Genomic DNA, 12,789 nt, shown 5'->3' with positions numbered 1-12,789 from the left:
TGATTCTCACTGTGTGTGTGTGTGTGTGTGTGTGTGTGTGTGTGTGTGTGTGAGCACACACAAGTTCATGGTTTTACCTGAACCAATGATTTTCTCTATTTTGATCCTGGAAGCTTCAATTTCTCGGGCAAACTCGTGCACCGCCTGGCAGGGGTCCTCGTACGTGTGTGGGTCGATATAGAACCTCGCGTCGGGGAATGACACTAAGATAAACAACATTAGCATTTGGTCACATATCGCAGAATGAGAGCAACATCACATCTGAGCCTCTGTCATCGGTGTGTGCAGGGAAAACTTGATGAAAGGCGAGAAATGAGTCGCAGAGTGAAGCAGACAGACAGAGGGAGAGAATCAACAGCACGCAGGCCTGTGTGCTGCTGTAATCACTCAGAGCGGGATAAAAATTGTTTGCACTCAGGATGAACTTTATTACACGGGGATGAAAATGCGACCTCTTCAAGGAATGTGATCTAATCTATTATTGGTAATAATTGAGGAATGGGCCAAACATACCGTGACCGTTCTGGTAATGCATCTTCTCCTCATCGGAGTCCTGGAAGGCCTTGCTGTAGCCACAGTGTCTATACAAACCACACACACAAAGGACAGACGCACACACACACAGTCATCCAAACACACACACGTGCACACACATAAACATATGGTGGGATGAATACAGGACATTTGTTCTCTCAAACTGTAACCACAGCTCATAATTAATAAATCTATAATTGTTCATAATGAATAATTCACTTTAACAGAGCTATTAATCACTTAGTGATACTCAGTTATTTATAAAGAACAACCAGTCAACCTGTTCTCCCTGTTAATGAGGTTTTCTACTGGCAACAAGGCAGAGGAGGAAAGAGGTCAAGACAGAAATGCTTAAAGGGTGAGTTCGCCCACATTAGTGCTGTCACCCCAGTTCTTGGAGTGGACTGTGGAATTAAAATTTTACATTAGAAGTAAGTGAGAAATGTTTTCCTTTATACAGTGCGGGAGCGTGATTTGGGTGAACCGACGCTTCAAATTATCAAGAGGTTCTGTTTAAAATTAACATTTCTCTATGGGTATGCTTCCATGTTTTCAAGTTACAATAATTAACATCAGTATTCATGTTAAGAAGACACAATACACACATCTCAGGAGGACATTTAAGACATGGCAAAAGGATTTAATGCCATGTTGAGACATACACATCTGTGGCTTTCAGGCGTCTTCAGCATCAGGCAGTAATTCACATACTCAGCTCCGATTGGGCAGTTTTTAGGTAGTTTGGTTTGACTTGCATAAAGAAAAGCTCCTGGTCTTACAGCAGTAAGACTACAGAAACACTACACTCAAAAAAATGATAATTTTGCCTGTATTGAGCCTGAAAGCATCTGTATTTGACAACCTGAGAATGAGGATTCACAATCAACTATCTTTCTCCAGAATGGCCTTCCCTACCTTGAAGTAGTAAGTAGTTTAATGTAAAGTGTCAAACTGAATGCAATGTTTTTCCATTATGTTGAATCAATGTGAATAACTGAGTCTGATGAAATTAATTTAGGTGGAACTTCTACATGAACATAATGTTTTTTCATTTACATTTACATTTACATTTACATTTAGGGCATTTAGCAGACGCTTTTGTCCAAAGCGACTTACAATAAGTACATTTGTCACAGGAAAGAAACCACAACATATCACCGTCGATAGTAGAAAGAATAGAAACAATCTTCAAGCCCTCATCTGAGCAAAGTAGCTGCTATTTATCAAGGATACCTTAAGTACATAAGTGCTGTGATTTAAGTGTTAAGGGTAAGAGCATAAAAGTGCATACTGTATAATTTTTTTTTGGGGTGGGGGGTGGGGGGTGGGAGGGAGTCATGCTACGCGGGGTCGAGGTGAAGTCTGAACAAGTGTGTCTTGAGTCTTTTGCGGAAGATGGCGAGTGACTCTGCTGTCCTGACACTGGCCGTGAGTTCGTTCCACCACTGGGAACGAACTCCCGACCAGTGTCAACCAGTTTTCAACTGTTAACAAGTAATGCATTTCAAATTGGTTATTCTGTCTCCTGTGATAAATCAGATTTTTAATTTATACACATTGACTCAACATGACAGAAAAACTTTACTTTAAATGTGACCCTTTACATTGAACATATGTAAAAGAATTTACTTGTAATTAAAATACTAAAAAAATATTTTCTTGAGTGTACCTTTGTGTTGAAACAGCAAGCTACACTTTTAAAAAGTTGCTTAACACACTCATGCTATCTTCCCTTACATTGCTTAATGTAACAATAGTCCCCAACAATCAGTTTAGCTTATTTTCTCAAAACACTTTTAAATTCATTTTATGTTGGGGAATAGAGTAAAAAACAGTCCTGTGCTTCAGTTAAACCAGCGGTACTGGCTGCAGATTTCCACATTGCTGTACTGCTAGGTTCTTTTTGAGCCTCAGCAGTCAGTGACAGCACACACATTGACGTTAAGTTCCTCAATATCTGTGCATTCTGACTGTTCACCTGTGTTTAAGTCTGTATGTGTGAACAAAGGGTTAGGCATCCTTAAACTGTCTGGCTGTGGCCTTGTTGCCTTTCATTTCCTTATATAACATTGACATAATGTAACTGTTGGTCAATTTCAACATCATATCTACTGCTGTTATTCACAAAGATTCAGGCACACAGTATGCGGTAAACACATATCATTTTAGTGGACAAGAGCAGGACGGTAAAATCAGATGAGGCGTTTTGGGTAAACAATACGACATCAACATAGCGTTTCGCCAAACTGCCATTCCACCAGGTTGTTATTTAGTTTTTCCTGTGCCGTCCAGAAGGTGTTGTCTATCTGCTGTCTGTCTGAATCCATGTGAATGCAGCATGAAAAGCAGATTTCTTTTCTGTCTGTATAGTTTTTAAAACCTGGAAAGGGTGGTGAGATGTCCAAACTGTCCATACACACACTGCCCTTTTTACTAAATGTATTGACTCCTCCAGCTATCAGAGATTGAAGTGGACGCTAACAACGAAGTAAAAACCAAGTGCTGCAGTTAACAGAAGTATTGCTCAACACAAATTTGGCAAGTTTTGTCAAACTGTCTCAGAAAGTTTTCCATATCAGACAGGTTTTCTTCCCGTGCAAACAGTAAAACTACCCCTGTGGTGTCTGTCATAAGGAGGTGTCGGTATTTCCTTGGTTGGCCAGTGGCCCATCTCATTTTTAGTGCACCCCTTAAAAAGGAGAATTTTTAACGCTAAACTCCAGCATCAGTGAAGACTTTCTTTTTCGATCTTCCATCTCAGTAGCACTACTGGACTTTGCAGTCATGATAACATGATTTTGCCTGGATAACATCTTTAAATCCCCCAGTGATTTTTTTTTCTCCACAAACAGAATGGAAATTAAAAAACTTAATATGCATTGAAGTATGAATTAATCAAGTGCAATGAAATTAATTATTCTGTGCAGTGCTACAGAGATGTAAGTTGAACACATCAAAAGGGAGGAAGGGGGGCTGATGGGATAAGTGGGAACGTTTGGCTTGCACGCTACTGGACATGAATCAACATAATTAAATCCACGATGAGGTGGAAATTACGAGTTAGGAAATCAGCTAAATAAGACAGTGAGAAGACAGGGAGGGTTGAAGAGATGAGAGAAGCTAAGGCATTAGCTTTCAAAACTCCTCTCATCGTCCCTATTACTGATAGAAAAGCATGCAGATTATTTGAATGTTATGACATTGTAAACGTTTCATCATGACAAGGAGACTACAGGTATTTTAGCTTATCAAACACAGGCTTAAATGAGATCCTTTCCAGTTTTTTAGAGAATATATTAAGGGATTTACTCAGATTACAACCTTTCTTTCATTGTACTTGCAGTCAATACTACATGTGGAAAAAGCAGGGAGAAAAACAGTGCACATTGGGTTTTGATCACAAGCAACATTACACAGAGAGAGGCACGGTAGTAGTGTAAGAAAGTGTTCCACACACAGCAGCGATGGGTAGTGTGGTAAAGTGTAGCCTTGCCGTTTCCTGCAGATGATGATGGCCACAAAGGTGACGAGGCCGGACAGTAGGGCCATGCAGATCCAAATGATGGTCATGGTGCTGTAGCGCAGAGGAGCTGAAAACACACACAATCACGCTGTGTTAGCTGACAGAAAGGTACCACTGACAGTCCAGAGTTTACAGATTACACTGACACACACGCTGACACACACTGGTAAACACAGACGGTAGGTAGTGTGTTCTTGGTCAAACAAGATAATCAAGAATATGGAGCTTCATTAAAGAGCTCAGCATTTTCTAATTACCTCCTGTTTGTGTTTAAAGTTTGTCCACAGCATTATGGCTAGGAAATATTCAGGTAATGTTGTCATCTGTTTTGAAAGATTGAATGTTGTTCCAGACTTGTGATTGAGCCACTACCTTAAAATACACTGTAATAAGGTCAGCATCTGATTTTAATTCAAGGTCAGGGGTCCAGATAACATTTAAAACCACATTCATCTGTGGACAGGATTGCTGATTATTATATTCAAGTGTGTATTCAACATCAATAATAATTTATTGATCGATAGAAAATATGTTTGAAAATATAAAACGTTACACTTCTTAATGAATTATAGCCTTCATAACACGAAGGGTGGGCAGGGTCTTGATTGACTTATTCGGTCGGGATGTGGACCTTGAACTTTTGACAAGTCCTCACCTACATGTAAGATGTACTGTATAATAACATAATACAAGACATTACAATGCTTTTCTGCTATCAAGCAGCTGTTAAACAAAACAGATGTTATTGTCTGTTTCAGGCTCAATCTTACGCGCACATCTAATAACGTTGATAACTGTATAAAATATGAACTACAGATAATCTCTTCTTAAAATGACAAAAACATTTTGTGTAATAACCTGACTATAATGTCATGACATTGTTGAGCACATAACCTAATGTATTTTGTGTGTATCGAAGGAGTTATTACATTTGTGCTTGTTAGTGAATTATGATTTCTGTGTCGCTTTTGAAAAAAATTAAAAAATGCAATAACATAACTTATAGTAATAATATGATTTTATTCCAACAATGTGTTAACACACTCTTCAACATGGGTTGTACACTTAAAGGAGTGGTTGTTCTCTTGTGGGCCAGCACTGCAGAAGTCTGGGTTTTATTCCTTGAAGCAGGGTATCCAGCTTGGCTCGACATTATAAGCAGCAAAACTGACACTGTAGGTGATAGGGAGGCCAGAGAGGGATGATGCCCTATGAACATTTGGTGGAAGCAGTCTAGATGAGTTGGTACAGTGTGGTTCCTGATGCAAAAATGGTTTTAGTGATGATAAAAATATTTACTTATAATATATACTTTTCTATGAAGTTATGGGCAGATACTATATTATTATTATAAAGTTTTTTATAATGCATTTTTGCATATGCAGTTTTCATAGTAACTGCAGTTATTAGATCATACGTTTCTACCAGGCTTAACAACCGTATAATATTTATGTCATCATTTCCTGCCCCTTCTGTGTCAATGTAAAGAAAATTTAAATTGAGCTAGGTCCCCCAAAGGGCTGTAATAGTACAATTTTAATTCTGGCACATGAAAATGCAATGTAAATGGATATTTTGTATCAGCATGTAGGTTTACCATGCATGAAGAAATCATTCACATTTTTCTGCGCCATGTTAAAATGACAGCTTTGTACATTCACACAGAATAGCCCTATCCCCACTGTGTCTAATAAAAACTAATAATATAATTAGATTATCAGGTTACACCTAAAGCCGGTTACTATTAAGTCCAACCCAACACTGAGAAACTACATCATTGTTTGCAGCTGGGTAACAGACACGCCGAAAAAAAGTTTAGGACTCATTGATTACTCAGCATGTAGGCTAGTGGGATCTGTGCAGTCCTCTTGTTTTCAGAGTCTGAAAATGAATCAGTATCACCAGGAGGAGAGTCAGGGTCCAGTGAGCAGCAGAATGAAGGGAGACTATTAGTCAATGAAACAGCACTGGGACTCTAACCAGGCAGGAGGTTTAGCTTTGCAGACCTCGAGCCTGCTCTGCACCTTCTCTGCCAAATCCCCTATTAGGAGAGAAAAATGTTCTAATAAAAGGTAACTTCCAGCGTTGTAGTTGCCTCAGGTGGACAGACTCATGAAGACTTGTAGCCCACCCTGTACAGCTGTTTGAAGCTGGGAAAGACTGCAGTACTGCTGACGGTGTTGACCCTCTAACAAAGCACAGATCAATGGAACAAGGGGATGGACTGAGGCGGTTATCAGCCTCACTGACACCCAAGTCTTTTTTGCCCTGGACCATGCAGTCTGGCCGGGCTTTGAGGAGCTTTCAGGGCCAAAACTTTTAACACAACAAGCTGTTTTCTTACTGGACTGGATTTTTCCACTGTATTAAACAACATACAACTGTTAAGGCTATCCTGTGGCTAGGGGGAGGCAGGGGGCTTTGAGCATCATTCCAATGATATAGTGGGACTTCTTTACACACACACACACACACACACACACACACACACACACACACACACACACACACACACACACACACCTGCTTTCCCGGTCTGGATCTCCACATTCTGGCTGAAACGTCCACAGCCTGCTGACGTTCGGGCTCGGACCTGAAAGATGTACTTGGTGCCTGGCTTCAGCCCAGACACTCGGGCGCTGGTATTTCTAGACTTCAGAGTGGAGTAACTATGCTCTTCATTATCCTGTGAAAGAAGGCCACATTCAAAGATTGGGTTTCAGGAAATTTTCATTCTGGTCAGCAAATACATACATCTTTTGCCAGACAAATATTGCTAATGTACTCAGCGTTTACAGACTTTGTCATTCATTTGGAGCTGTATCTCTGTATTGTGGTGAATGTAAGTCCAATTTGTACACGACCAACTCCTGAACGAAATATCTTTCTCTTTAACTGCTAAATGCTCCACGGTGTTGACCAACCAGTCTCTATCTGCTGTTTGGTGCTGAGCAGGTAGTGTACAATGCGTACTGAGGACTTTTTTCCACAGAAAACGATGCCATGAGAGCGGTGAGAGTGAACCAAAACAGTAAAGTTGCAGCTGCACAGCTAAACAATGAGCTGAAACTCAGTATAAAGGTCTGTAAAGCCGAGTGGAGCTGCAGATTCAGGTGATAATTATCTGTAGGTTCATGAGACCCTTGTCACAATGCCGCATTGTTTTCACATTGTCATTTGATACATTGCCCTATTAAAAATATCGATCATAGTGGCTTTAAAGGGAAATTCCGCTATTTTTAAACCTTGGCCCTATATTAATATGTTTTGGTTTGTAAATGATTCATACTTACCAAAAAATTTGGAATCAGTACAGTAGATCACCTCAGCTGGCCGCAACACTGCTACAATGGCTGCAACGTAATCCTTTGAGGCAACTCCGACCATCAAAGCTATGTCCACTAAAGGTGTTTGTTTTTGTCACCAACAGACCGATGTTGAAGTGTCTGACAACATTATGGAAACAACTGCTACAAAGATAGACCTTTTTGTAACCATGTACACAAGTCTCGCTCTGAAATCTCATGAGAGGTGAGTTGTTGCAGGTGGAGACGTGAATCATAGTTGGAGAGAGGAGTTTGGAGTTTACCTTGAGGAAATGCCAGTCAGAATTTATTTCCAAAATCATGTCTGAAGATTCAACTGATTCTGAGAACCTAGATTAGGAAAAAATGAAGCGCTTTTAGTGGACGTAGCTTTGATGGTCGAAGTTGCTTCACAGCATTATATCGGAGCCATTGCATCCATTGCCAGGTGAGGTTATCTATTGGACTGGTTCCAAAACCTTTGGTAAGTATGAGTCACTTACACAGCAAAACATGTAGATAGCACCAGGTTAAAAACAATATCAGAATCTCCCTTTAAGAAACCATGTGACAATGCACTGCTCCATAATGTGTAGGCTAAGGTGGGAGGATGATTTGAAATTTGTCAACTGAGAGAGAATTTGCTGTTTACACTCAGCTACACATTTAATATCTCAGTGTTGCAGATCAATTGGCACTGCTTTATATCAACATTGGACTTTTGTGTGACTTTACATCATGGGATGAAGTAGCTTGATTCATTAGCAGGGTTTAAACTGGGCTGGGGCCTGCCGGAGCTGAGCCTCCTCAGTCATATCCAGGATAGCCAACTCTCACACTTTGGGTGCAAGATGTCCGCTTTCAGGCCATGTGTCATGTTCTGTGGTCACCCAAATAAATGTCATGCAAATAAGAGCAAGCCACAAAGCTACTCCTTGATACATAAATCTAGTTTCAGTGAGGCAGATTTTAACTCAGATCAAGAGCTGAGTCCTTCTAATGCTGTCCTTCACGTCACTCAGAGTTTTGCAGAAATATCAGTACTGATGTTCTGATTGGTGAGAGAGTTGCCGACAATGACTCCATACCTGCACTCATCACCAAACAGCAGGACTAATGTTTGTGCCTCTACGATGAGCATGATGCCATGCATATTTTAAACACGTGCCAAACCATTGCTAACTTCATTGATTATTTAAATCTCCTGACACTGCAACAGGATCAGTCTGGATCTAACAGTAATTAATGTTCTGTGTTTTTCTATAGATCATTGGCAAGCTGTTTCACACAGACTCTAAGTTTAAAAGTGAAATTGTTTGGATTAAAGCAGCGGTTCCCTCGATGGGTCCTGAGCTCCATCAGATCTGTCAGGACATTTTTTATTTCAGAAGAAGTCCAAACATGCTTCCCTCTGGAGAATCTTAATTTTTTCCCCTGTCATGTAATTTGATGAATACAGAGAGTGTTCAGTTTTGCTGCAGTTAATTACTTCTCAGTATTATGCAATGCTAATTGCAGTAGTGGCGTTGCATACATGAGGATATCCTTAAACTGAACATACTATAAGTTAGTTGTTGCCTCCATTTACAAACACATCTATGTTATACATGGAACCAGTGAATGAATACATGAACTGTACTGCTTCTTTAACCATTCATTTAGAAAATTGTATTATTGAACAAACCCAAGAGTTAACCTTGAAGTTACCTCACTAACCATCGATCCTGCTTTGTAGCACAGGCCTCTGGTAGACTTTCTGTGCTAGCCAAAAACAGACATTCCCATCGCGCTATTTAATTATAAACAGTTTCTCACTACAGTCTCCACAGTCCACTCTTAGTCATTTTAATCTCCTTTGGCCCATTAGCTCAATATACAAACAAACATGGAAAGTAGTCCCAAGTAGCATTCCATTTTTGTATGAGCTCTTGGTTTGAATCAACCACAGCGTTTGGCTGCACGTGATTTAAGATAATGTAACATTTAGCTTTGGATCTGCTGCACATTATTATTTTCTTATTTTGGAGATAACAGCAGTGGCTCCCTCAACATAATTTATGTTCCAGCTTCAGCATGGAGCAAATGATCAACGGTGGGAACATGAATAATTTGTTATTTAAAGGGACAGACAGAATCTTCTGCCTTGTGTTCAACATGCTCTTTATGTGTGTTAATAGTCCGAATTCACTATCACTGATAACAATGTTATCAGCTGAAGTACTTGTAGTATAGTATAAAGGTAATTTTTAACTAATTTTTCAGAGCGTGCCATTTGTCTCCGGAGTTTTACATCAATATCCTGAAACAAGGAGGTAAACAGCAGATCATGCTAGATAAATTATCATAAATGAATACAGTCTTGCCTGCCAGTCAAATGTAATTGGCAGGTAATTACCTCAGAAATCTTTTGATCTGCTTCTATCAGCCAGAATAATGACAGCTACTTTGAGGAGTGTTTGTCTTATTTTCATGTTTCCTATTCGATAATAGCTTCATTTATGATGGATCATTTGTTCAAATGTAAATTCTCAGGCTTATTACGCCTCTGCTATGCAAAGTTTTCTTTTTTATGGACACGGTTATTAAAAGGGGGTTGCGTTTATTGTTTTAAAGGAACTTTTTCCTGAAGTCTCGGCTAACAGTAAAGTTCATCATCATCAGCCTGCTGCAGCATTTTTGCAAACTGAATTGAGAGTTACTTTATGAGGGTGGAGGTAAAATAGTTCAACAATAATAAGAGGTACAAGGAGCATCCAAAGAGCAGAATAAGTGAATCATTCATGTGTCCTTAGAAAGGATTAGAGCCTAATTATGAAGAAGTGCTAGGTGCAGAAATAAGAGCCTTTTTTTGTCTTCATTATCGTCCTCAGCGAGTGTGCTGCTGCTGCAGCGGCCACCACCCTCGCTGTGACTCATTGTTGTTTCGTACAGTAGTATAGAAGCCTTAAGAAAGCACATTGCTGACTTGTCCACTTCAAATCCCCCACAGGCGTCTCACCCCCTGAGCGAGACCAGATTAAGACACCAGCACAAGAGACGAGCTAATCCTTCAGCATCCCCACACCATCCTGCTCGTTTGTCTATGAGACCGCCTGTTCCCTGGCAGCTCCCCCTGCAATTAGCTGATTTCTATCAACGCACACGCATACATTGACTTACCCAAACACACGTGTGTGCACATTCACACACTTGCAGCAATTAGCTTGTCGCAAGGCTTATGCGCCCGCCAGCCGCTTGCTGTCACTGTCACTTTCACTAAGTTGGAATCTACACCGTCTCATCCTCCTTCGTGCTCTCCCTCTCTCGACCCCCATTTCCTTTCAATTAGCTGAGCTGCCAGCAGGATCTTTTTCTTGGATTAAGTTATCCAGAGTCTATCCAAGCACCACTCCTCTGCATTCACAATATCTTGGCTCAGCTTAGTCGCAGCCCTTTGAAGACAATGAGCTTATGTTCTTCAGGTAAGAGCCGAGACTCTGTCATTTCTCTCCCTCTCATAAGTGCCCAAATAGTTTTGTGCTAGCTGTTTTCGGAAAATAAACAGAATATGTTGACACAAAACAAATGACTGCAGTTATGTGTTTTTAAGTGCAGTTGTTGAGTGTTACAGATGCAGCAGTTAGTTGAGTACCTTTTCATAGTATTTGATGTCGTACTCCAGGATTACTCCGTTGGGCTGGTCGGGTTCATGCCACAGCAGAATCACGCTGTTCTGACTGGTGTTCTCCTGGCGAATCGCTAACACTTCAGAGGGTGCTGCACAAGAAACAGGAGAGATTACTGCTTTGTCAGTTCAACATGTTGAGCTGACCACCACTCACCGCCATATGTTTTAAAGTAATGAGGTTAGGGATGGACTGATTATGGGATCTGATATTAAGAATCTTTCAGTTTTTTGGCATCAGTTTTTTTGTTGTCAGATTGCCAAAACAATTAATGTATTTATACTGTAAATCCAATTCTAATGAAGTATCAGTAATCTGTATCTTCAAAATAAGTAGAATCTAAAGTTATCAAATAAATGTAGTTGAGCTAAAAGTACAATATTTGCCTTTAAATTGTAGTGGACTGGAAGTATAAAGTAAAGGAAAATGGAACTACTCGAGCCACATACAAGTACCTCAAAACTGTACTTAAGAACATGAGTAAATGTAATTCATTACATTAGTTGTATTGACTCAGTGGTTAGTCTAAATTTTGACACACTGCATTAAAGTCTTGTTTACACAGGAACTGCCACCACTATGGGTAATATTTGGTTATGTTGAGGTGTACACTCTGGCTCCATACACACTTTTCTTTAATTAGATAACGTTTCGGCCCTCAGGCCTTCTTCAAGACTTTCTAGTCTGCTGTCAGTGATCAGCACCTAATTAAAGCCCTTGGTGTGCGTTACCTTTCTCTGATATGTTGATGCATAAACACTTGGTTAAGGTCAGGGAAAGACTGTGGTCTGTTCAAAAGAAACCAAACTGTCGGCAGAAATGAGGAACATTCTCCCGAAGGATTTTTGCAGTGCTACACTTAAAATAAATGCTTGATTTGAGAAGATACAGACTAAAAACAAGTCAAATTATCTGCTGGTGCAGTAAGATCGTTTTGACTTGACTTAAAAAAGTTGCTTCCAGTCTAGAAATAATTAGGGCTCTGATGAGTGTTCAAAGGTTCAAAATAATTAGAAAATGCTGATTTTAAGATGCAATAACTTGAAACTAGACTTGCTACAGCACAATAATAAGTGACTTACACTAAGGATAAGCAAATAATTCTTAATTCAAGTAGTTTTGCTTTCTTAATTTTAGCACAGTCATCTTAAAATAGGAGCTTAAAACAGTCAAGTATACCCAGGAGGATTTGAATCCTCAGCCTTTGGTAATATCGACATCTATCGAAGGGTCTAACAGTTTGTTAGAGACCAAAATACTTAATATTAATTTAGTACAGACATTAATGGCCCTCAGAGAGGGATACTCATTGACTTTGATGATCCCCTGACTATGCCTCTAACGCCACCAACAGGTAAAAGTTCTCATTTATTCAGTCAACTATCCCAACATTTACTGTATGGACATGTGGTTCAGACATTCATGTTCCTCTCAGGATGAACTGTTATAACTTCGGTGATTTTCATCGAGCACCATCATAAGGTCAGAAGGTCAATGTGTCCAATACTTTGGTTTATGACCAAATAGCCCTTTAAAAAGAATGACATTGCAATCAGAGTTCATCGCACTTCATTTTCAGTACAAATTAGCAAATGTTAGTATGCTTAAACGCGGAACTTGATGAACAATTATATAACCATCTTGTCTGATGTGACTAAATAAATGACCTTTTTTTAATGAGACTAAAACTTGAAACTAGATATTTTGTCCCCCACAAAACAAGTCAGACAAGATTTAAATCGAAATATAAGAATATGTCAAT

At 39.7% G+C, this 12,789-nt stretch overlaps 1 protein-coding gene across 1 annotated transcript in view; it reads right to left on the bottom strand.

The window, feature by feature from the left end:
* Positions 1 to 12,789, bottom strand: part of epha8 (eph receptor A8) — a 127,527-nt gene that overhangs the window by 11,105 nt on the left and 103,633 nt on the right. The window contains exons 10-14 of the mRNA XM_073468001.1: positions 10,994 to 11,118; positions 6,581 to 6,743; positions 4,028 to 4,124; positions 514 to 581; positions 78 to 203 (exon numbers count right to left, since the gene is read on the bottom strand). Coding sequence (XP_073324102.1) covers positions 78 to 203; positions 514 to 581; positions 4,028 to 4,124; positions 6,581 to 6,743; positions 10,994 to 11,118 — 579 coding nt within the window. The remainder of the gene's footprint in view (positions 1 to 77; positions 204 to 513; positions 582 to 4,027; positions 4,125 to 6,580; positions 6,744 to 10,993; positions 11,119 to 12,789) is intronic.

Source organism: Pagrus major, chromosome 6 (assembly GCF_040436345.1).
Source record: "Pagrus major chromosome 6, Pma_NU_1.0".
NCBI classification, from domain to species: Eukaryota; Metazoa; Chordata; class Actinopteri; order Spariformes; family Sparidae; genus Pagrus; species Pagrus major.
Note: the sequence above shows the minus strand (reverse complement) of the source record. Positions and strands in the feature narration are given on the sequence as shown.